Source organism: Erithacus rubecula (genome assembly GCF_903797595.1).
Source record: "Erithacus rubecula genome assembly, chromosome: 3".
Classification (NCBI taxonomy): domain Eukaryota; kingdom Metazoa; phylum Chordata; class Aves; order Passeriformes; family Muscicapidae; genus Erithacus; species Erithacus rubecula.
In genome coordinates, this window is record NC_136689.1 from 77,948,538 (window position 1) to 77,975,134 (window position 26,597).

A 26,597-nucleotide genomic window follows, 5' to 3' on the forward strand; every position below is an offset into this window, starting at 1 on the left:
AACATGTTATTTGCCTTTAGTTGAGCATTTTAAATGTGGCTTGCTTATCAGTTGGCAATCTTGTGAAATACTGAGTTGTGAAATTGTCATTGGATTCAGTATTGGAGAAAAAGTTGGCATTACTGATTTTTGTGTCTGTGTGTGTTCATTCTTAATTCTGCATTTTATGCTGAATATTACATTCCAGTGTTCATGTAAGATAGGTTTGCCTATCCCAATGCACACACAAATATGAAGAATTTCATCATTAAAGCAAAGGCATATTTTGTATTCTGCAGGAAATAATAGGCAGTTGCTGCAGAGCAAAGAATAATGTGGTAATCTTTTCCCATTATTTCTTAGAGACACGAAAACCTCTTCAGTGAGCGATGATTTGATAGTCTTGAACTTCATTTTTACCTTGATTCTACTTTTTCAACATAATTTGCACTAGGCAGCAGCACCATATATGTAAACTCGCCATTTAACTTACTTCCTCTTTTGATTGCATAAACCTTCCCAGGGACTGTTTTTTAAAGAATCATTCAGACCTTTGGCAAGGAAATTTTAACATTTCTGGCTCTTTGATTGCCAATTGCCTGCTTGAATAACACCCTATTTGTCTATACAATAGGAATTTGCATATCATGAGAAAAGTCATGAATCCTAAAGGGGAAATTGTGCAAATAAATGGAACTGACATATATAGAGGCAAACTCTTTGGCTTATGCAGAAGTAGTCAGAAGTATTCACACAGGGAAAAAGTGATGTTAAAACCACTCTTGAATTTTTAAAAACAGAGAAAAATTTCATCATTTGGCTAAACATATAGCTATGGTACCATTTGTAATCTTTTGGCTACTTTTTTAAGAAGAACAAGTTTTAAAAAGAACAAAATATTACAAAATACCAAGGCAAACTGAATGTTGTTTTGATTTCACTTGAATGCCCATAATTATCATTTCACTTGTGGTGTCAAGTGAATATGTTCTGATTTCCTCAGCTTTTTCATAGTCTCATGTAATATTTTTGTAGGTTCTTTTAAATATCAGTTTATTAACAATCTCAAACAATACTAGCAGAATATAAAGTGATTACTATTATACATTTTGCAGGCCTAAAGAGTGAAGAAAATACTTTGCAATCCAAAATATTCATAATCTTACCTATATCACAATGACGACACATAGAGGAATATCAAATCGTGATTCAGAATCATTTGTTAGAAGGAGATGTTATGAAATGTTTTATCCTTCTGAATTCCATAATTTACTATGTATTAATATGATTAATAATTTATTTTAATAATTTTGCATTTTACATAGTCAAAGTCTTTTTGATGCCCTCAGTAAAGATGTATTCACTGTGCTGTATCACCTGCCATTCCTTTAGTTATGTTTCAGTATTTATCTTTGAAACAATTTCCATGTTTATGATATTGAAAATAATTAATAGTAATCTAAGATAGTCTGGGCTGAACTGAAAATTCAATACCAATGATCATTTTTCATGAAAACAGACCTGCCCTTACTTGTACTATTTCAATAATGAATTAGATTTTTTAAAATCAGGCATAATAAGAGCAAAATTAGAGCAAAACTAGTGGGGGTTTTTTTTCAAATATTTGTTTTTCTGTTGGGCAGCTTATCTGTATGATTGGTTGTAAATACCTCTATATACATACATGTGCATGTATACAGAAACAGGCTGAGTGGATGTAAAACTTAAACACAGCACAGAGTGGGCTTAGAGGATGTTACCTTTAAGTGTGATGCCCACAATAGCCATATGGACACTGTGTAAAGTTTCTTTGCCCAGAGGGTGGTTGGGCACTGGAACAGGCTCCCCAGGGAAGTGGTCACAGCACCAGCCTGAGTTCAAGAAGGGTTTGGACAATGCTCTCAGGCACAGGGTGTGACTCTGGGGGTGTCCTGTGCAGGGGGAAGAGTTGGACTTGATGATCCTGATGAGTCCCTTCTAATCAGGAGATTCTGTGATTGTGTAATTCTATGTCCAAGCAAAGAGACCTTGGGAATGTATAAAGGAATAAACCTTAATGGTTTTAGTTGTGAGCTTAGGAAGTATCTACAGCTGTAGCTGACTGTTGCTTTTCCCCTTAGGGCATTAAGGGCATGATAGTTCTTCCTTCTAGCACTGAGAATTGTAGCAGTCAATAATTCAACAACCAAATTTAACAGTAATTCTTCCAGATAATCACTAAGGAGTACATGGAAGCTGGCACCATTTTCATCCAAAATCTATTAGACTTCAAGAGGTGCTAAACAAATGAGAAAAGAATCAAAGTGTATCCAAACAATTCTCTAGGATGAACCACATATATATGTGGCACCAAAGCATCCTCAGCATGGATGCTGGGTCTCATGGTGAGCTCTAGCTGATTCATAAGGCAGTGATGAGGTACTGTTCAGTTAAAACTCAAGTCCACTCCAAGGTTGCTAAGTACAGATTTAGAAGAGAGAAATCTAACCTCATACTTGTGTAATGTCTGTCCCAAAGTACTCCACCCTTTGAACTTCTCTGAAGAAAAGAAAATTTAAAATGCAGCCCAGGAATCAGTATCTTTAACTTAAAGCCTTCTTTCTGAAGGGAATTGTATAACTGAAGTTTCTGAAATATCCTTAGGGCAGAGCTATGAGGAGGCATCCAGAATCCAGAAGGTTATGCATAGGTCACATCTACAGATGTTTTTTCAAAAGTATGGTACCTCAGAATAAAATAAGATTTTAATATTTGAGTAGAAAATAGAGACCTAAGAAAATTAACTTCATATCCTTAAGTACTGGGAACACTTTTAGTCCATTTAAATAATGTATTAAATATTTTGCAACTAATATAAACATTAGTTAATGGCAAACAATGTTTATCTGGATTCATATGTACAATACTGAAAAAAAAAATCCAAAGTCTTTCTGAAGACTTTCAAAAGTGTTTTAAAGACACCTGCAAAAGAAATTATTTTTAATTGATGTAAATATCTTTCTCCAAAATGCATTCAAGGAATATTATTTCTACTATTCTGAACAAAATGTCATATTTAATTAACTTGTATGCTTAATATTTGCATATCTAGGTTCAGGTGCAGATCAAAGTAGATGTAAAGACTATGGGTGAGAAATTCAGTTCCTCTCAGCAGACTTGAATGGAATTGTTGGATGGTGTTGGATGACTGCTTATAGTGTTGGAAATTAATTAGTAGAGCTTTTACTTGCAGTAATAGCACACTCATGGAGCACAGAGTTGAGGGAAATCATTTAATTCCTGTGTCAGTCACAGCATATTTCTGTCTCAGAGGTAAATAGTTGAGTTGGGATAGTCAATGCATAACAGTGGGCGTCTTTTGCTGATGCTGAGCTTGTGTTGCTGTAATTGCACTATCATCTCTTCTGGTTTCTGTAAGGACATTAAAAGTGTTTGTTCAATATGGCCAGTACATGTTAATTCAGTCAAAGGTCAATGAAATATTAAGCTGCTCCATCAATATCCTACTTTCAGTTCTTTGGTGTTCTACATGATGTAATAATGAGTGGGGGGAAAATACTAGGAAGTCCTCCTTTCTTCCTTCTTCTCTTCCTAAAACTGCTAACAGAATTCAAAAATGCCCCAAATGTGTCTGCCATTTCAGACTTTAAAAAAGAAAAAAACCTTTTATTTTGAAAGGAGTCTCTTTTGTAGTATGTGTGCTTTGTTCTGAGTGTTTTACTTGCTTTTCTTGCTGATACAGTTTGTCTTGATGAAAGAGCTATAGCTACTTCTTCCTGCAAAAAGTAGAAGCGAGAACTTTCACTGGAAGTTTCTGAATTGGTTTTATTACTTTTAATTGTACAGAGTGCTTTTAGAGAAAGTTGAGGATCTTCTGAATTGTGAGTTGTAGTCTTTGGTCCAACAGCGTGTTTCTCTTTGAGTTAACAATACTTACTTTGTGAATCAGAAACTGTTAAAAATGTATCAGTAAAAAATAATGCACGTTTCTCGTTATTAATGTCCATGTGTGCTGGTGGACTACATGTTGAAAGCAGAATATCCTTAAACTCACACAGCTTGGCACTAATTACTCGGATCTCTGACTCTCTGATTTAAGTGTATTATGCACAAACTTTTGACCTAAAACCTAGGATAATGTGAGTTCCTCCAGTGAGTTTCCTGAAGGGGCACTGATTCCCATTATGTCAGAGAGATACACATGTGAATAAAATGATCCTCTGTTTTCAGCTGCACTGCTGCTCTTTGGAAAGCATAAACTTCTAATGTCTCTTGATAACAGTCAGTATCATCAGTACTACCATTCTTTACTATAAGGGAGAATGGTGCAAATTCTACTCTGATAACATTTTTTTTCATGTTTTACACTCACAGGTATAATAGAAGAGTTGTATCTGGGGTTTTTTTATGGTTTAATGCATGAAAAATAAGAGTAAGAGGTGTTGATTGATTTCTAGCCTTTGGAAGGACTTAGATTTAAGAAACTGACCTTGAACAGTAGTACTTGATACTCTGTGGCCAAGAGCCAGAGTTTGCATTTCTGGATAGTATACATGTTAAGATAGGTGGAATTGCATTACTGGAATGCAAATTACAATACAAATCAAAAATCATTGTACACACTTTCTTGCAAGCAAGGTTTTTTTTGTACATACAGGATACAAGCAAGAATAGTTCTTTTGTGATTCTAACAATTTAAATTATATACCTTATGCAGGAGAAAACAGAAGAACAGAAATTCTAGCTGAAGGGCCAAGTACTGCCTTCATTTCCTCTAAAATATATTAAAACAATTTTATTTCTGTATAAGAGGCAAAGTGATGCTTTGAGAAATGAATTTATTTCATTTTATTGCAGTATTTTGAAAGTTTTATTTTTTGGCTGCATATAACCTTAGCAAAATGAATAATGAACTCTGCTGTTTCTGAAATCTTGTCCTTCATGCTTTGCCTCACATACTGTTCTCCTTTCTTGCAGCTATTTTATTCATCAGATTAGGTCTTGTCATCTTTGCAATTCACACAACAGGAAATCAATAATTAATTATGGATAGGTAAAGCAATGCCTCACTGATTGCCTAAAACATCCAAGACTTGCACTTTATAAAACCACCAGGGATAGTTTCCTTGCTGTTTCTCACTTGAATGGATCTGGCAAGTAATTAGCACTATCTCTCCCTCATCATGTGTCTCTTCATAGCTAAAATCAAGGGATGAGGTGTAAAATTAAAGGTACAAGGTCTGTGATTAGAAGATGATAACAGTGCACATCAAAAAGTGCATTTGAAAAAAGAGAAAAGTCACCAAGGCCATCCATGGGATTTTGAAAGAAAAAAAATGGGTGATACTCTCAGAAGAATGTAGTACCCCTTGCACTGCAATGGAAGAGAAAAACAGGGAGAGAAAATATTTTAGATTATTTTGAGGTGGAATGCTGACAGTAGGAGAATAATGGCATTGCTTTTAGTGAAGCCGAGATGGAGGCTGGGAGGTATGTGTCTCATTTCAAAAAAAAATTAGTTTAACCACTGATTCTGAAAATGTCAATTCAGAGAGCCTACAGAAAACTTAATCCTCAGCCAGTGCCAGACAGTTCTGCTGCAGTTAATGACTGTCTGACTAGGAGCCCTTCTTTAAGCCTCATGCTGCCCTAAATGCGTATTTCAATATGTATTTGTCTTTCAGCTTCTTAAGCAATTGAACTTCTGCTGTGTCTGGGATGTGAAACGGTCGCTTATAAGTAAAAGGCATTTGCACACTGAAATTCAGAGTAAGAAGACAGGAAGTGCTGAGGTCAAGCCCACTGCACCAGAAACAGAAGCACTGTGTGGTCACACAGCTGCACCAGCTGTGGAGCTACATGGGGCAGCCCCAGCTGTGGCACAGGGACAAGGACTGAGGGGCCTGGAGAGGTGGCTGCTCCAGTGGAGCTCAGCCACCTGCCCTGCCTGGCCCTGCCCTGCCCTGCCTGGCCCTGCTGCTGCTGCTCTTTGCCTTGGCTCAAGTGAGGCTTCCATGGAGCTCTCAGCACAGTGTCCATCCTCTCCCCCCAGAGGCTCACACAGGAGTGGTGATCCTCACACTCCCAGCATGACCTTGAACCAGCAAACAAACAGCTTCATCCTCGTCATGAAAAGGCATGGGAAGCAAGCTGTGCTGTCTTTTAACCACTGGGGCTAACTTCTCATCCTGTCACCAAATACTGCTCTTTTATCCAAATTAATGTAATATTTTTAAAGCCCCAAAACTTGATGGTTTTCTCTTTTTAAAATAATCTTCTGGCTTCCGTAAGTTGTGGGAAGGAGACTATAAGTGCAAATACTAAAATCTCCAAATTAAGATGAGCTTCTATGATGCATGTCTTCACTTTGGGTCTGTTGATTTTGAGTGCTTGGCTCATAGCTCTTTGGGAGAGGAGGGAAAATAGGACACTTGGGGTCAGCAGCCCTTTTGAAGCCATTGAAATCACTCCAGAATGAAGGATTTAAGCCAGACATGTAAGCTGGGAGAACACCAGGACCTTCCAGGCTCAATCCCTACTCTTCTCTTAAACAACATATCTTGATTTACCTCTTTGGAAGCAAAATATAAAATCCTAGGATTAAAAATGTTAGAACTCATTAGAATTGTAGAGTAACTGATGCCACTAAACTGAAGTTTATTTGTAATACATGGTAAAGTAGATCAATGCCCAGGTATTCTTTTTTGATTTTGAGCTTTTTTGGAAACAATGCAAGGCAAATCCAGAAAGAATAATAGTTCTGGGAGTCATTTACTGTTAATAGGATTTGACAGTGTAAATCCAATTTGAATTTGTAAATTCAAAGAGAAAATTAAAAAACACCTTTGCATATAAATTAGCTAGTTTATCTAAAACTAGTTGAGTTTTTTTTTCAAGAGTGTTTCTAGAGTTTTTGAAGCTATAAGAATTTAGCTGAAATTCCTCTTCCAAAGTAAATACTCAAGTAAAAACGGCAGGGGCTTTCTTAGAGAACTGTTGTCTGGGCATCTCTTCCTCAGCAGCTCAGGGTGATATTTCCTTGTTACTTCCTCCAGTGGTGCACAAGTCCTGTTGGTGTGGACTAGTTAACTTCCTCCCTTGCTGCCATGGGGCTGGCTTGGTATCTTTATTCAGAAACACTGGGAAATGTATTTATTCATTCTATTTTATTACGACAAAGTAATAGAATCCCAGATTGAAACCCTAATGATAAGTAAGAGTAGTTGTTGGTGATTGTAAAAAATGCATTATTTCGGAAATCCCATGTGAGAGCTCCATGAGATAGTTTTGTGGATCACCCCAACCTTGTGACCATTTCAGATTTCTCACCACAGTCAACTCATACACGTAATTTTCATGTGGCAATGTAGGTAGATTATTTGATCTAGTTCTAATTTCTGCTGTGTCCTATTAGGGTTGTGACAGCAAATTCCCACTGAAGAATTGACCAGACCTGTGTAAGTCTGATGAGCCTTGACTTAGTTCACATCAGATTTGTCTTCTGCTGTAGACAGCGTCACACTGGTGCACACACCAGTCGAGATGTTTCATTTAACCTGACAGTGCTGCTTTAGCTTGTGAAGGAAGCAGCAGCAGCAACTCAGAGCAGTGTCTGGCTGAGTTTCAAAGTGACTAGATCCCACATTACATACTTACATGTACTTTGCCTTGTTGCTGTGTCACCTAACACCACAGTGGGTCTGGTTACAGATCCCTGTAAGAGATTGTCTATCAAAACTTCACATTTCTACAGTTTATAACCATTATGAGAACAGTTATTACTGCAATTAATATCCTGGAACCAGTAAAAAGCTGACTTATGGATAAGGAATTAGGATGACGAAGCAAGTCTGGTCCTATGTGCTTCAAGTTCTCTGTAAAATATCTGTTAAATCGGGTTACAAAAGGATCAGACCTGAACCAAGAAGCACCACACTGGAGAGGCTGTAAATTTCAGGAAGGCAGGACACAGTTATCTATAGTTTTTCAGGCTTTTGCTGGTTTATTATTGAATTTTTGCATCGTTTTAGTTTTTTCTCTCTAGTAGGAATTTTCTGTCTACAGGAAGTTGCTCTTCTCTGTTCCTGATAATGTTCAAACACCTATGGCCAAGAGTATGAGCAGACTGTGCTCTTCAACACTGGAAGATACTGAGCCATCATACAGTTTTTCTAGAGCACTCAGTGCTTTTCAAGTCAGTGTCTTATAGCAGCTCATCAACATTATCAGTCAGAGGATTGAGCTTGTTTTCACTTTTGCTACATGGCTATTAGCACATGGACTGTTGTGGGATTTCTTTCTGAGTGGATCCTGTGAGGTATCCAGGTTACGCAAGGTTCATTGGAACTCCAAGGTTCATCTGCTTTCCATTTTGCTCTTACATTTTAAACACAAATAGAATATCAAGAGAAGAAAGAAAAAAAACCCCAAATTTTATTTTCATGAGACATTTACAAACAGATGTTTGACACAATAAGTTTAGTCACCCTGACAAAATAACTATTTTCACATGAGCCTGATGAGAATTATTTATTTTCAAAATGACTGAAAGTTGAGAAGGGAGATAAAGAACCTGTTTATCCCTTAAGCCAGTAAAATGTGATCAGAGAGACTACAGAATCACTTTCATTTTCTACAGCAATCATCCAACTCCTATCCCAGTTTTAACCCTCAGCTTTTCCAAGAGGATGATGTCAGAAACATGTCACTGCCAATCAAGCTTTAACATTTGGACTTTAAGAAATATAATTGATATAATAGTATAATTGATAAATTCAGTATAGTCAAAATATAGGCAAATGGCCAGTATAAGATGCATTGGAAGGATTTATAATGGTATTTCTATACTCTGATTGTTCTCTGTTCTGTAGTGTGCAGTTGCCACCTATTAATTAATTACTGCCATTTAACAAATGCATCCATTCTGTAACAGAATTGCATTGAATTGCTTTCCAGTTTGTAAAATCTTCTTGTCTTACTCTTCCTCTCCTAGATGGCATTTGTGGTTAGTGAATTGGTTTCTTAAATTCAGTTTCACATACTTAGGTCTTGAGTTAGCTTTCTTCTCTGCAGGACACTAATGTATACTGTTCCTTTAAGTACCCAAATCAATTTAATTAAATTTCATTACAGGCAGTAGACCTGAAACAAACTAATGGAAGCAGCCATCATTTCAGGTGGTATTTATCTAGCCATTAAATTGAAAATACCCCCTTTAGGCTCTTAAAATTAGTTTCAATATTTAATACTAATAGCTTTTGGAATTGTTGAGATAGTTTTAATAAATTTGTTACAAACAGTTTACCTTTACAAAGAAAGAAGCTTGTTCCTTGTGCAGAAGGAAGCTAAAGATAAATAACTTAAAAGTCTGTTTTGAAATACTGTGAGGTGTAGGAGCTGCCCACAGTCTGTTGAAAAACACCATGAAAGTCATCATACAGTGATAGGAGTATGCCTTGTTTAGTCAAAAGCAGAGCCAAGTCAGTACAAAACTTGTCTTAGAGTTTATTGTTTACCTCACTTGTCTTATTGAGCTGATCTGGCTTGCCAGCTTGAGAGTTTGTAGCAGAATTTATTTGAAGACCTCATTATAAGCACTACTGTCATCTGAGAGAAAAATGAAATTTTGCAGGGAAGAGAAGGGAAAACATCAGCTGCAGGAAAGACTGCTAGTGCCAGCAGGTGAACAGCTCTCCTTGCTGCTCAGGCACCTTGCAATGCTGTGTCTGAGGCAGCAACTTTGACTGGTGCCATGTGCTATTCCTGCAGAGTCAGGGATTTATTTCATCCACTTCCCATCAGAACCAAGCTGCAGGTATTAATGTATACAATGCTGATGGAATGGGCAACAGGAAGAAATACTTAGGGAAAGACTGTCATCACTTTTTTCTGAATGATACACCAGGGCTTACTTGAGGGAGGCAAGAGTGCAAAAGGAGAGTATACTTGGCCATGAATGCATCCATATCCACAGAAGTGGAAGCATTTCTACCTTGCTCTATGTAAGCATAGTAGGTGTCTCATCTTCTGCAGGCAGAGAGTAATAAATAGTGCTTCCCTTTTCCTTTTGTCAGATCTAAAGTCTGTTCCCTTCTTAGCTTCCCCTTCCTCAGTCAGTCTAGAAGAAAATTTATTTTTAACAGAAATAAATTCTCTTGTAGAAAACTACAATGGAATGAGATATAGTCACCTTTCTTGTAAGAAATTCTGACCCCAGAGAAGGAGAAAGAAGGAAACCATTTTTCTTCATCAGGATAAAGGCTTGGGCTTCTCACATGTTTGCTCCTTCAGTTTTATAATAGAGAAATCAAGGCACAAGTTATTGTTAACCAGAGAGAAGAAATTAAGGCTATATGTGTTACTTGTAGTCTTGATGCTTGGATGAGATTATTGGTCTGGAGCTATTCATTGTAACTATGAGCTATTATGTCTTCGTTAAAATGCATCTATTTTATATATATGTACATATCGTATATAGTAATTTCCAATTTGAATTAAGAAGTTAGGGCTTCACAGATGTTTTCCTTCCATTGTCATGAACCCTCCCTCTAGCTTGGAGAATGTGGTTCGTGAAGAAACTTAATTTTGTAGACCAGGTACAGATTGGAAAGATTGTATATAGAAAATTTTGGTTCAAGGAAGTGGTATTAAAGATCAATGATCTCTTTTTTCAAGTTATTCTTACTATTTTCAGTTAACTAGATTTCTCCTTTATATTTTCTTATATGACTGTGATTAAATATGAGGTGCAGTTCAGTGAAGTGTCCTAAACATGAGTGATGGAGAACAAAGAGTCTCTACTGACTCCAGGGAAGGCCCTGGCTGTACTGTAAAAGCCATAGCCCAGATTTCACTCTTTCTCATTTTTGTCTTTGAAATTGCAGCTGCAATGCACCCCTGTTTGTACAAGCACATTGCATGAGGAGTGCAGACATTCAGCACCTGTAGTTAGGTGTCACCTCTGTCTGTCCTAATTTGTTTATAGAATTTCCCTCTATGAGAAGTGTGAGTATCTTCTTTCTCCTCTGTGTCACAGTCTTGCTGAGTTCTCTTTTCTAAGAGTCTCATGGAAAGGGGATTTTCCAGCCATTTTCTCTTCCAAGAGCCAGGTGTCCATGGTATCTGTGGAAGGAACAAAGTCAGACAGATACCTTGAGCAAAGGCAGAGCATGAGAAGGGGTGGAATTCATTGCTGGATATGTGGAGTAGCTGAGTTAGGGGATGGGAATATTCTTTGCTACCCCAACCGTGAATTATTCTTCTGTAAGTAAGAGGAAAATTCCAAATGGTTTTTAGTAATGTTTTATTGTGTTCATTTTTATTCAGCATTTCATTGCAAAACTTTTGTTTAGCACCATGCCTGATGCTTGACTCAATTTGCACTGAGCCCAACAAAAAGTGGGAATTTTTAAAACTATGAGACTGGGAAATCTCAGTGTTATTGATTTAAAGGTAACATTAAGCACTGATAAGGAGAGTTACAATCTATCAATACTGAAGGCATTTGAAATATTGTCATTTAATAAGAACACTATCAGAAGTCAGTTTATGCTCTCATGATAGTTTCAGACTATATGTAATACATTTTTAAAAATGTGAAGTACATTATTTGAATTATTGCATTATGGTGCAGGAATAAAACATGAATTATTTAAACTCCTTATTTTATTTTTGAACTAGCTGTTTCTAGTATTTGTATTTCTTTGCATTTTTTAATACATCACTGTTAGCATAGTTTTAAATAGAAGGAATAGAATTTTCATTCTGTATGCCTTGAAGAAAACTGGAACAAGGAAATGCATTGATTCTTTTTCTCTCATGTGTGAGCAAAAGGACAGTTATAACTAAGCTAAATAGATGTGCAGTCTGGTAATCATGGAAGTTCCCAATCTACTTATTCCAAAACCTTCTTATAAAATGGAAAATACTTCAAGCCACACTAAACAGCCACACTGTTTACAGTGTGAAAAGAAAGAGGTGGGGGAAAAAGGCAGAATTATTAAACAAATAGCCTAAAACTGTTAATAATTGGAGTCTTTCTGAGATGTGTTGTTTGATAGAACTTTCTACATTTATTTTTAATCTTGCTGTGTCAGTGCAGTCAGCACATCCTGTCCTGCACCACTAACTATGTTTACCACCCAGTGGCAGGAAGAAGACAGCAGCCTACTGGTGTATCCATAGTGGAAGCACCAGACAAGACAAAAATACCCTGCTTAAAGCGGGGAGCTGTGCGGCGTTTTCGCTGACTTGTCACCATTCTTGGTGTTGCAGGATGGATGGTCACAGTATCACTTTGTAGCTTCATCTTCAACAATAGAGCGGGATCGGCAAAGACCGTACTCCTCGTCCCGCACGCCCTCCATCTCTCCCGTGCGCATGTCTCCGAACAACCGCTCAGGTAAGGCTGGCGAAGGCAGGGGCGACCGTGACAGCTGCACTTGCTAGCTCTGCTGCAAGGCACAAGGTGTGCTCTGTACTGTCACCAAATCACCTGTTCAAAACAAGATTTTATGGCTTTTCATGGTGAAGTTCTATAAAAGAAAAATTATATCGTAACATTTTGTCGTAAATTCTCCCAAACTGTTTTCTTAGTGGGGATTACCTGACTGGGTGCCAGGGCAATGACATCCGTTGGTAGCACCAGGAAATTCTGTTGCTCACTTTGCTAGTTATAAAAGCCACTATGTGGTTTATGACCACTTTGCACACTTAGCAGAAGTTTAAAAACCCACATTACGTTTTTATCAGCTTTTATTCTGGGTATGTGCATATACATATGTAAGTTTCACAGATCGGTCTACACATCTTCCTTGTAACATTGATAGCATGTTTACATCAGCTATTATCGATTCTATATGATATGCACAATGAACTAATGTACGTATCTCAACTAATGCCATAGTGCAAATTAATTTTTCTATGTAGAAATTGGGTAATCTTGTTCTAAGGTACACCATACCTTCATTAGATAAAGCCATTCCAAATGAAAAGTTTTCAAGATAAACAGAGTGCATTGTAAGTCCTTCAGTGGTATTTCTGCTGCTTGTTCAATCAAATGCTGTCATTTCATAGGTACACCAAGAGTTTAGGATTAAAATTGCCAAATTTATGATTACTGTTATGCCATAGTTTGATTGTTTTTTAAGAAAATTGTATCTGCTAATTATCTAGAAGTCTTATTATCTAATTATTTTAGTCCTTCAGAACAGCAACTAAGGAGATGTGAAAATGTAGCCAGATGTACAGTGAGAGCTGCTACTCTGTTTTTAAAATCTGCCATTACACAAGTCCATAAAGGGCTCTTGTTCCTTTTTTTCTTCTATAAATTGTCATCTTGACTGTAAGTGCAAGGTACTTGAAATGTCTGGCCCTGAGATCTTAGTTCTGTCTCTTGCTAGAACTATCTTCTCACTTCTGTTACTGTAAATTTTGGATGAAAATTTACTGCTGTCATCAGTTATCGTAAGACTGGGAAAGCACAAATAAGAGTGGCTGTTTCTGAAGGCAGAAAAGCCCAAGTCATTACACACCAGTCAGCTCAATGTCAGTCAAGAAAATTGCTGGAACAAATAATCAGAACCTGAGCAGCTCGAAGGTAGTAGGAGCAAAAGTTATTACTTAACTCTAGAGGTATCTATTTCTACATGATAATGTAAGTTGTTGTGTCTCATAGTATCCATATCAAATGCAAGTGTTGATTCAATTCCAAATCAGTAAGTACAATATCCTAGGATCAGTAAAACTCTTTCACGCAACATTTTTATGGACAAGCATAAGGCAAGCTGGCCAACAGTTCAGAAAACATCCTGTGAGATAAATAAAAAACTTACTGAAAACCATTAGCAAGGAAAGGACACAGAATGGTGTGCTTGGAGCCTAGCCTGGGTTCAGTATTCTTCAGTGGTTTTAGTAATGACCCAGATAATATGCAAAAACTACTTATTACCTTTGAGGGTGACATAAACCTGGAGAAACTCATGTTCTTTGAAGGCCATTATTGAAATTCAAAATGATCCTGAGAAATTGGATGTAATGTTCAAAGGGAAAAAAATAACCAATCCTTTAAAAATAAATTATAAGGAGAATGTCTGAGTAGATGAAAGTTCTTTAGAAATTGTCTGGGGATTTTTGTCAGTTGCACACATGAATTGGAAGATGGAAAAATCAGGATATGAGAATATACTGAAGAGCCTGTAATTGTTAAACTCAAGTATAAGAGACATGAGATGGAGACAGTGGGAAGAGGTACACACCAAGTCTTCAAGCATGTAACAGCCAGCCATGAAGAGGAATGGTGTGAGAGAAGAGAACTTTTTCTGCTTTCATAGCAGACAAATGGAAATAATGAGCAGCATGGAGTGAGGCTAGACATCAGGGAACATTTTGTAGCAGTGGAGAGAGCAAGCCCTGGAAAAGACTGCTTGGAGCAGTTATGTGATCTCTTTAATCTGGAACTGAAGATCTCTGATGGCAATCTGTCAAGAATTATGTTGCTATACTGCATCCTACACTGGGGTAAAGAGTTGAAGTAAATGCACTCACCATCCCATCCATCCCTAGGACTGGGTAATAGCAGGCTCAAACTACTGTAGAGAGCTCTGTATTCTTTTCTGTATCCTTTAAGAATTAAAGCAGAAAAACATTATATCAATTTTCAGTCTAATATCAACCAAAGTCTTTGCTTGCAGTAAAAACTCTGAAAGAGGGTGTTTCTGCATTTTAATGCTTGCCAGAAAGTAGTTTTCCTCTCATGGGAGGACAGAGGGAATTCCCACAGGGAACAGAGAGAGATGATTTTATCTGTATTAGTCAATTTTGTTCCAAACATTAGAGTGTTTATAACCATTACCAGAGTATGTGAAACAGAATGTGTCTCTCTGCTAGCAGCTTTTTCAAGGTTTGCATTCTGGCCTGCTCCCCATTAGATTCAAGCTGCCATTAGCTGATTTGGTAGTTTAACGTCATGTTTCTTTATATCTGCCGGATTATCAGATTTAGATTTACATCACTATTGACAAACAGTTTAAAAGCAATCCCCAGTTCTAATGGCTTCATAAGAAAGAACATCTGTCCCGTATTTGGCTCTGTAAATTCAGAGGCCAGGGCCAGCAAAACCAGTTGAAGCACAATTCAACATCACTTGTGCTTCCCTACTCCATAGTTAAGTGCAGGTACTTCACTGTTGCTTAACTAAAAAAGGTAGCATAGTTTAGAGATGCTGGAAGATATGCCTCAAGGTCAAGCTTCACAAAGTTTGTATTACATTTTTTTATTATTTTTCTTGTTTTTGAACAAAGGTATTGTTACTGTTTTTGAGCTTCTTTTTACACATTAAATACCTGAGTGTAGGCAGGGGTGCATGTGGGGGTAAGCACCAGCACTTTGGTAATTTTTGTACCACCATGCCCTTACGAGGCTCAGGGGGGCTCTGTCACTCACCCTGTGCTCCTTCTCCACAACAGGGAAAGTGCACTTTATCTACCAACACCTCAATACGTTGAAGTCAGTTTACTTGAAAGCCATTAATTTTTTCCTTTGCTTTTCTCCTTTTCCTAAGAATTCCAAGCTCTAAGGCTTCGTAATCAGTGCCAATGATCACCTCCACATTGTCCAGTGTGTGAGACTTGAGTATAAAACACAGTTCTCTTTTTTGTTACCTATATTTTGCTCCTTTTAGCTGTACCATGAGTATAGGTGATGAAGGATTTGGTTTTAATAAAATTAGCACAAAATAGTAGTTGCTTTAATGGCAGTTATTCACACATTTAAAGACAAAGAAATTATTTGAGTTACCTTTGTTATTCTTTGGTATATGTTCTCTAGGGGGGGAAATGCTCTTTTCTTCCCTTTTCCACTAAAATAATCTAATTGGTTTGTTTATTTTCAAGAGAAGAGGGAAGAAAACAGTTTTATAAGGGTTTTTTCCACACAGTTGAAAGTTAACAGTCTTTTCAATGGAAATAAATTAACCATACTGAGGAAAAAATGGAAGTGCCCGTACCTGAAAGTTTTGACAAGTTGAAGGAACTAAAAAGCAGGAGAAAAAAAAAAAAATTGTTGTACTTCTTTTTTTAATAGCAATTATCTTAGATGCTGGATGTAAGTAAAAAGAAATTTAACATTCAGAAATAAATCTATGTTTGCAGTTGATTGTTCAATGAATACATTTTGACCTTGAAGTAACAGCATCTTTTCCTCCATAATGTGGTAGTGTTTCTTCAATCAGTTTCATGTTAGGAAACTAACAGATATAAACTTCCCTGAAATGTCTGCTCAAGAGTTAAACCCTACATTCAGTCATGTATGATTTAAAATAATCCATTTTTGTTATCTAGCAAGTGCCCCAGCCTCACCTCGGGAAATGATCAGCCTAAAAGAAAGAAAAACAGACTATGAATCAACTGGAACTAACGCCACTTACCATGGAAGTAAGGGAGAACACACTTCTAGGAAAGATACCATGACAGGTGAGATTTTGCTTGCTTAGCATATATAAAAATCAGCTGTGATAGAACCCTGATTTTATAGGATTGGCTGGGCCTGTTGCACTGGGGAAGAGTCAACCTGCTTTGATTAATTCCCAAGTTTTAGCTACCTTGAGAAGTACAACTGAAGATACATTTGAATGGATACAATATTGCATGAAGATGATTTGTGAACGCCATGGTTCTCCACAGAAGACAAGCTCTGAATCCAATTTTGCAAGTCTATCTCAATTTCACATTTGTTTTCATTTCAGAAGGAAGTTGGTTGATCACTTTGAATTAACTGGTATATTTGAGCATGTGCAGTGATCCCTAACATCTGTCTTCTGCAGGGAATGTTCTTCAGGATCAGTTAACTTATTTTGTATGTCAGTATTCACAGGAAATTTGTGGCTCTTCGTAAAGTTTATCCATGTTTCTTTCTCAGCTAAGTTGATTTAAATGCAGTAATGTTCTCTGTATATTGTGGCATCTGTTGCAGGTTTCTTTGAAGGCCTCTCTTCCCAGTGAGCTCATTAATCTCTTAGCATTTCAGTAATTAGGAAATTTTGAGTGCTTTTCCCAGTGCTGTATCTCTTCATGAATTCTCTTGCAAAATGCATGTTGGTTTCCATCACCATCGTACAGGCTTTTATAACCATTATTGAACTTTTTGTCACGTTTATATAGTGCCAAGCATCACAGTCTCCTCTTCTCCGAATGCTGCCTCAGGGCAGGCAGAAAATCTCACTGAGAAGTCTGAATGCCTGTTCCCTTCTCCCATGCCCTCTGTAGAGGTCTTGCTCAGAGGCAGAATGGCTTGTTCACCAGGAACATGGTGACTTGGCATCAATCCATCCATAAGATCCTTCCTTCACGACTGTATTCAGGATATGAAGATACACACACTGAATCTACTGTTTTATGTGATTAAAGACCAGCCTTGGAAATTGTGTGAAAATGCAGTATGGTATGTTAATTAACCTGAAGGTGAAAATCTGAAAAGAAGAATGACAGTCAAGAGCATTTGGAAACCACAAAAAATTAGGAGTGTCCTGTGACTTCTGTGGGGTTCTACAGGAGAGTGCAGAAGATTCATCAAGGTATTGCATTTTATGTGTCTGTAATGTTTTGAGTGTTTATAGTCACTGCATAAGGTATTTTTCTATAAAAATTCATTGGCTGATTGTGAAGGAGAGGACTGAAGTCTTTTCAGCCATTTGTCAAGGACCCATAAAGGGTGAATCTCAGGAATAAGAGCATCAGGCTGAAAAGGAAAAGGCAAAAACAGTTTTGTTCTATCTGTATCTCTAAATTCAGAGTAGCACATTATAACAGAAAGTTCACAAAATATATGCTGAAAATTTGTGTTTCCTTGCAGATAGTCTTGTCTCTCTCCACACGTTAAGGAAAATGGAATTTTCTTTCTCCTCACCCCTTTTCATTTCTTTTTTCTGTGGTGTTTTTCTTCTCTCATTCCTTATTTCCTTTCTCTTGCAATATCGTTTTCGGATTGTGAGACTTGTACTGCCTCAGCAACCTTTACTCTGCTTTGATTTTTGCATTGTGTTTTCCTCCAACATTTTCTTCTATTTTGTCTATTTCTATTGATTATTTGGGTGGAATTTTAGCAAGGAAACTTGAAACTCCTAGTAGCATGCTCAGCTATCAACTGTCTTTCCAGCTTCTGATCTCAGTGAGGGAAAAATCAAAGTATTTCAAATCAAAAAGTGTAATACTTCACAATCTTACATGACCAATGTACAAATAAATATGCAATTAACAAATAACTTTCTCTCTTTCAGATCACCAAGTCTCTGCACGTTTGGGCTAAGCTCAAATTAAGCACCATTATAAGAACAAAAGAAAATGACAGGAGGAGTTGTGCTCGTCAACATTCAACATGGAATTTGTGTAACATAATTGTATCTCACTAAATAATAAATATTTGATTAAAAACCCATATGAAATCAGTATTCGTGATTTTGTGAGACATTTTGACTTTGCTTGAGTGGCCTAATACAAGTTCATGTAGCAAGTTTCTTGCGATGCCTTGCGTTTCATTTTGTGCATCAGGCAGTGCATTGCCGCCGATACATCCATGGGACTTAGATGAATGTTTTCTCAGGTTCCACCTGGCAAAATGTACACATATTTTGATCTGCTATTCTACTTTTGTACCAAGCTGATGTATTACACAAAGCTTTCTTTGACTTATGGATTCTACACAGAGTGTAGAGCCACAGCTATAGTCCCAATTTATCCATGACTGTCTCCATGCTCTTCTCCAAAGCTCTTCTCAGTTTATAGTTGAAAAATGTTATGGCCTTTGGACTGGGACTGAAATAAAGGTTTTTTGATGGATTTTGGAAGTAGGAATGTTGGCTTTCTGTCATCCTGAAGATTTGTCGAGAAACCTCTGGGGAAAATGGAGAATCCATGAAGTAAACAGTTTGGCTGAAGATGATAAGTTACACTGATTTCACGAGGTTAGCTGAAAAAATAGAAGCACAGTATCAAAGTTCTCATTGCCCTCTTCACAGGTTTATGATGCCTTTTATATTTTCTGTCTATTTTGTCTCTCTGTAGAAAATAATAACCAATAATAAAATTTTGTCACCTAAAGTATATTTTTAAGGCAAAAACTACTATTTTCAGTTTAGGAAAACAGGAAGTATAAGTGCACATGATAATGTTATTTATGCCATAGTGCTTTCCTTCAGAACAGGGAAGATAAGGCTCCTGTGTACCATTATGGGACCTCTTTTGAGGTTTATTTTACTTTCTTAGTTCCCTCACTGAACTAATATGTACATCATAGTCGAAATGCTGTGTTTTCTCTTCCAGCAGCAGAAAAAAAAAACCTTCTGATTAATTTATTTTACCTTTGGTTAAATATGAATGAATACTTTTGTTATTTAAACTTATTGGCAAGTCCACACTTTTTCAGAACACTAAAAAAAACACCATGAGGTGTTACAGGTGCTCAGGATCATTATTATTATTATTATTATTATTATTATTATTATTACTACTTTCAGAAACTATAAAGCACTGCAATTTTTTCTCATGCCCTTACCTCGTTTGCAGTGGTAGTGACAAGTAGTGATTTCTGTTACCTAAGGTTTGTGAGGTATGGAAGCATTTTCCTTTACTCTCGTGAACTAATTTTTTTTAAATGGAGAGCTGCTGCTTAGAGCAGAAAAAGCAGGTTGCACAATATTAGATGAGGACCTGTCCAGCTATTACCAGTTTGTATTCCTGAGGGCACAAGGCTAGCATGTTGTTATTCCTACGTGTCTGTAAATATGTTCAGAATAAGTACTTCCAAGATCTGAAAGCTGAATGTAAAATCATGAATCGAGTGACTGGAATATATGGGGATGAATTTGGTCAATGACATCTTTGTCACGTAAACCACTGAGTAACATAATTTTCAGTTTTTGTCAACCTTAAAGAAAACTGCTATGGGAAATTATGTGACCTTTTTAACCAGCATCTCCTAGAAGACTGAACAGAAAGGAGAAATAAAGGTGTTTTTCTATAATGTCCTTTATGCAATCGAACTACAAAGTACTGCAGGTTGATCATAGTATTCATTTTAGAATATTCACTATTTTGCCTATCAGAAAGTGCCTCTTCAGTATTATCATGTACTGATGTTTAGAGACTGCATAAAATGTGCACATAAACACACACACTGATCACTCCTCTATTAATTTAATCTTCACATCTCTGTGAAGAAATGTGGCTGCAGAAATATCTCTCTCTTACTCCTTTCACTCCTTTCCCTTCTCTTGTCATTTTTACTCAAAAAAAAATACTTAATTGACTTCTCTTTCTATTTGTTTTAAAATTTTATTATGATAGTACATATCCAATACTATCAGGAAAAATTAGAATTTAACCACACAATATCAGTCCATTCATCTAGCTCATTATCTCATTTCTTTCATATTTTTCCTCTGCTTTTGGTCAGCAAGAGTCAGCTGCTCACTGAAGCATGGCAGAGTGGGAATGGAGTTCCCAGGAATGCCACCTGCATGTTCAGAAACAGGTACTGGAGCAGGGCTGCACTCATTGCTAGCAGCTACGTTGCTTGACTTACATTTTCTCCAGAATCAGAATTATCTCAACCTCCAAGCTAACCTAAGCCAATATTGCTTATTCCTGAACTCCTGTGATTTATTTTCAAACATTTTATGTCTCATTGCTTTTATTGCTTTAAGAAAAGATTATTAAGGGTTTGAGATTGGGTTGTTTTTTCATTTGAATTTGTATCCCCATCACTGCAGTGAAATCAGCAACACAGACCTTGCAACTATTTTCATAAGCTCAAACTATCCATTTTACATCATGGAATATGTGATCCAAGAGACCACAAAATGATAAAAAGTCCATCTGGTATGTGACATTTGTGAGCAAATCAGTGCAAATGTCACACTAGTTCACTGGACAGCTACACACCAACCCTGAGCTATTTCTAGGTTTATAAAAGTTATGGCTAATAGCAGCACATATGTACCACATGTCTTTTTATATATCAGTATGAAAAGGTCATGACCTCCCTCTTAATGTCTGATTGCCTGAAAAGCAACATACAGATTAGCATGTGTCCAGTTTACTGTTTTTCATCACATTTGTCATAATACCCTCAGATGTAGCACCTTGTACCAGTCTTTTTTACTCTTCACAGCAAACAACCATGAACTGCATTGACCTCTCTGAACTCAGTATGTTCAGTCATATCTGACTAAAAACTCGTACTATGAAACTTCAAAACCCACTTATCTTGGCACATATATTTCTTTAAAAAAAATGGTTACAGCGAGTTCTTCCTCCATCTATGACAGAACAATACATTGAATGTCACTTCAATGTTTTTTTCAAGAACTAGGACTTCACAAAATGGATATCTGAAACACTTGAGTATCTTTACATTTTGAGAAGAGGAATCTGTATAACAAAGCAACTTCTGGTGTTTTGTGGGACAAGCATGGAAATCAGAAAAACAGCATTAGAAAGATGATATCAAGGGAAGATCTGGCAGCTGCACTACTGAGAGTCATGCTGTTATGAGATGCACCATAAAGAGCAATGTTGATGTGAACTTCTCTAATACTAAAGATTCATCAGTAGGGGTATTTTCAGACACTACAGCAGAAGCTGCAGCTGGAAAATAAAGAAACATACTGACATAACAGTCAAGTCTCAAAAATCCCTGAAGTGACAAAATGTAACCTGAACAGTGAGAACCTCTGCAGATCAACTCTTTGGCATTAACACTAACAACCAAAGAGAACTACTCAAGCAATACTTTCCATCATTTCACCTGTTTCTATCTGGCATACACGTAGAATCAAGAGTATCTGCCACTGGAGGAGCCCAACCAGCATCTGTTGCAAGAGTTTGTATTCTTGCCACCTTAGAAAAAGGGTCATGCTGCACTTGGAGACTTCCAGGGCTCTTGTCTGTTTCCTACACAAGACTCTGCACTTTCTTAGTTACTGCATCCAGCTCTTCAAGGAGCAAGAGCGGTTTCACCCCTATTAGTTAATGGTTATGAAGCGAAGTCTCTTTTTCCAGCTATTAGAGCTCATCAGGCCACCATATAAATTCTGTCTTTGTCCTGTTTTCACAAACATGGTGCAGATCTTTAAGAAAAACCATCTGAGATCTGTAAAGCAGCAACATGGAGCAGTGCATCAAACTGCCAAAAATTATACCCTCAGCATGAAACTCATGGCAGATATGAAGATCAAAATGTACATATTCCAGTTAGCTTTGGCTGAAGGCCATGCCATTCTTTCTCCAGAAAGGGTGTAGTGATGGAGGGAAAGATAGAGGAAGTTTTATGTGCAGAGGTCTGTGCTTGCAAGCTTCCAAAGGAAGAAAGAGTGCTTACATGCTCAGCAACGTGGTTCTTCCTAGTGGATCCCATATCCAGGACCCCATATCCAGCTTTTCAGCTCTGCTGCTCAGTGCTCAGTTGCAAGTTTTGAGTTGTGAAAGTTTTAAAAGCCACTCTTGGTGCATCCACGTTTTATACCATTGTACAGAGACCTGAGAGAAGTTGTGAGCCATATGTTTCAGTTCCACTGATGTCTCTGATACACAACTACTCAATTTTTACTTTCAGGCCTGTTCTTTTATAGTAAGAGTCCTCATAACAGCAATCAATCATTGGTTAGAATGTCTGGAAAGTTAACAATGTGTGAAAAGTGTGCAGCAGCCACACAAAACGCTACCTTCATAGTTTTTCAAATATGAGAAGTAACTACAATCTTTCAAGTCCTACTGGCAAACTAAGCTTTAGCTACATTGCCAAATGAGAGGAATCAGTGAAGTCAGCTTTGCTAGGAAAATCCTTTGCTTTTCATTTGGGGTTTTTTGGGATGGGGTCAGAAATAAATTTTTGCAAGACTTTATATTATCCTTCTTCTCTTTAGAAACACTTTGTTTCACACTTGTAGCTCAGTTTTGTCAGTGCGTGTGAGTAGTAGGACGTGTGAGAAGAAAATTGCAGCAGTGATAGCAGTCATGGATTTGAGATTACCTTGGCCAGACCTCTTCAATATAACTAGTACATATTACTTTTTGCTTAACTTGTTTATCACTTTTATTTAATCCCTGTATGCTTGAATAATTCCATGATAATACAAAATGACTATAGGATTAATAACCTACATTGTCCAACTGAAGTAAAAGAACTGAAATGTTTCTTGATCTCAGTATTTACAATTGCTGTTTGTTGCATGCACTACATAAGCCCAGATATAACCTGAAATTTATTATTGAATGCTAGCTTTATATGAAATTATTTTGTTGATGCATGTAAGAAGTGCCCAAGATTGTTATGAACATGACATGGAGCCTGTTGCCACTAGTGAATTAATTCTGAAGAGATGTATGTACACCAAAGCAAAGATGATGACTGTTCAGTGGAAGGAAAAGTCTGCAGATGCTTTTAAAGACTTTGGTGTGAAGGAAAACAGGCTTTGCATGATGTATTTAATGAAAAATTTACTATGAGGCCAAAGAGGTGTTTGGTAAACCTGCTTTTTCCTTCCTTTTCTCTCTCTGCAGCTCAGAACACTGGAATCTCAACTCTGTACAGGAATTCATATGGTGCACCTGCTGAAGATATCAAACATAACCAGGTAAGTACAGAGACTAAAATGTTACTGTTCCAGATGGCAAAAGACTGATGCAACATCATATATGGAAAAATAAGGAAAATACCAGAAATTTAAAAACATCAGAAATAAGCAGATTGCATCATATAGAATTTTACTCCTATGTCCAAATTAAGCACCTGTATTTGAATATGGGAAATGAAATGAGGTCCTGAAGGTCAGTTACACCTTGATAGCAGTTCTAGAAATAAAAACTAGAGTAGATACACTCCTTTGTGCAGTTGTAATATCGGGCCCAAACTTGTAAGACCACTTGTGGGACTGCTGAAAGTAATGAACTTAGTCAGCCTTTTCCAGTCCCTGCATAGAGTCCAATACAGATATTTGTTTTGAACAAATACGGAGTTTGGGCCATAGCAGTGCAACTGTTCCTGCCATCTTAAGGGACCATTACTAACATGTGCAGAGCAGCAGGATCCACAGTGTTCTCACATCAGTGTCTGAGCATCAGTATTCCCAGTGATAACCATGTGAGGAATGGCAGGCTGCATTATTTTGCAGTCACAAAGTCTGCCCAAACTTACAGAGGTGACATGAAACAGAAGATAGTCTTCTAGGGTAGTCAGCATGTGTTTATACATTTCAGATTTCAATAAAGTCCCAACTATAAAATCAGAGATTCACTAAGGATGTCTGAAAAAAAATGTATGGCAACCTTACATTAGAGGACCATCTAAAAATCTTTTATCTGCTTATCATAAACATTCCAGCTTCAAGCAAACTAGCTGGAATGTACCAACAACACAGCATTGACAGCATGAAATGTTGGGGAGATGTTAAGGAGATGTTTCTGCTTTACAATAGCAGAAGAACCCATTTCAGGGCACTTTTCTCATGTCAGTGCCCTGAAGACTGTAAATGGTTTTTAAGGATATGACGTCACCTTTTCCCCTAAATCAGGGGAAAGACAGTCTTCAGTCAAAGACAGCTGCAAAATGTTTAGCATCTTTGGAGTGTAAATTGATTACATTCAAATTCTCCAAGGCTGTGTTTTGGTCATTATTTGCATTATACAGCTGCAAGTTACATACAGATTGTAGTAGCAAAAGTGAGGTATAAGCTATGCTGCATGAACTACTTTTGACATAAACCAGCATCTTTTGCAGCAGTACTATTAAATAATAAATATATTTTATCATAATAATGGTATTAAATAAATGTGAAGAAATAAAATGACAAGGCAGAGCTGTAGAATTAATTCACTATTAAAGCAGTGCCTAGAGAAGAAGTGAAGATAATGCACAGTTTTGTATTTTTAGCATGCGAAACATGAGATTTACTCCTTCCATCCTGTTGCCTGCAGTAAGTTGTATCTAACAATCTCTGGGTGTTGCTGTCTTTCAGGTTTCAACACAGCCAGTTCCACAGGAGCCCAGCAGAAAAGATTATGAACCATATCAGTCATTTCAGAATTCAACAAGAAACTATGACGAGTCCTTCTTTGAGGACCAAGTGCATCATCGTCCACCTGCAAGCGAATACAACATGCACCTGGGACTAAAGTCAACTGGCAACTACGTCGACTTCTACTCAGCTGCTCGTCCCTATAGTGAACTTAACTATGAAACAAGCCACTATCCAGCCTCTCCCGACTCCTGGGTTTGAGACTTGGGCAGATACAAAAGCTCCAGGAACTGTGCATGTGCATGCATACCACGAGACATTTTTTTTCCTGCAAATTTAGTTTGTTAAAGCCTGTTCCATAGGAAGGCACAGATAACCAGTATGGAAAAAATTAAGAGATTTTTTTTAGAAGGCTAAAAGATATGAAAGCAAAACCTGGGAGTAATTAGAAAGAAATATATATACAAATATATATTTTACAGTGTGGGGCAACTTTACTGTTGGCCTGTAGAGTCTAAAGTTCAGTGCTGTATATTGAACGTGGCTGAAGGAAGGAGGAAGAACATGACAGTGGATCTGGGTCAAGAGTTAAGCACAAGTTACTGAGCAGCGTACATACTTTATGGGGAACAGCTTCTCACACTTTGTTTAATATCCTCATTCATTGTGAATCTAGGCTTCAAGTTGCATTTGGGGTTTCCTCTGTACAGCAAGATGTTTCTTGCCTTTTGTTAATGCATTGTTGTAAAGTATTTGATGTACATTACAGATAAAAAGAAAAAGGTGCATTGTGTATATTACACCAATGCCACAGTGTTTCTTCATCTATGGTTCTAAATATTGCTTCAATTTCAAATTTTGAAAGATGTATGAATTTCCAGTTTTTTTGTTTTCTTTACCCCGGTGCGTTTTAACAAAAAAAAAAAGTCAAAAAAAAATCAAAAAAACAAAAAGGAATATTTAGCAGTATTGTTTGTTCTGATATGTGAATTTGTTTGTGGCAACTCAAAAAAAAAAGGCATTCAGCAGTTTCTGACAATTAACATTCATCATTCCACACTCCTTGTCAACAAAGTGCTTTTTCACTGCCTAAAATTTTAGATGTAGATATTTGAAATAGATTTTTTTCATTTATACCAGTTTTCTTTATGATGATACAGTGTTAAAAGAAAATAAATTACAATTGATCTGTCATCCATATTTGCTAAGAATGTCTATTTCCAAGAACCTACCATACAAATACACATTCTTACTCGTGTGTGTCCACGTATGCATAGTATTCCGTGTGCGTGTGTTTGAGCGTGTGTTTGTGTGGCGTAAGACTTCTTTTCATCCAATGTTCTCCTTGTTAAGCTTCAATTTTTATTTGATTTTCAGTTCTTTTAAACAGTGGAAACTCCAGTATGTGCTTTCTCTTACTCACTTCCGTAACCATCGACAGCAGTTCAACATTGCTAGGCCACACACTCACAAAAGAAGGGGTAGCTGATTTTTTATCACCAACTCCATCACCCTTAGGTGCCATTTCCTTTAAAAGAGCATCTTTTGATCTCCTCTTGAGGAAATTCCATTACTTTCCAGCCACCAACCAGTAAGTGCTCAAGGAAGGCAG

The 26,597-nt window shown here is 37.1% G+C and overlaps 1 protein-coding gene across 7 annotated transcripts in view; it reads left to right on the forward strand.

Moving 5' to 3' along the window:
• Positions 1 to 26,183, forward strand: part of CTNND2 (catenin delta 2) — a 626,420-nt gene extending 600,237 nt beyond the window's left edge. For 5 of the 7 annotated variants that reach the window (XM_079301143.1, XM_079301147.1, XM_079301145.1 and 2 more), the window contains 5 exons: positions 12,253 to 12,379; positions 16,317 to 16,448; positions 20,425 to 20,502; positions 23,532 to 23,605; positions 24,986 to 26,183. In XM_079301143.1, coding sequence (XP_079157269.1) covers positions 12,253 to 12,379; positions 16,317 to 16,448; positions 20,425 to 20,502; positions 23,532 to 23,605; positions 24,986 to 25,246 — 672 coding nt within the window. In that variant the 3' untranslated portion in view covers positions 25,247 to 26,183. The remainder of the gene's footprint in view (positions 1 to 12,252; positions 12,380 to 16,316; positions 16,449 to 20,424; positions 20,503 to 23,531; positions 23,606 to 24,985) is intronic. The other 2 variants (XM_079301144.1, XM_079301146.1) reach the window with 1 other exon arrangement.
• Positions 26,184 to 26,597: the final 414 nt, after the last annotated feature.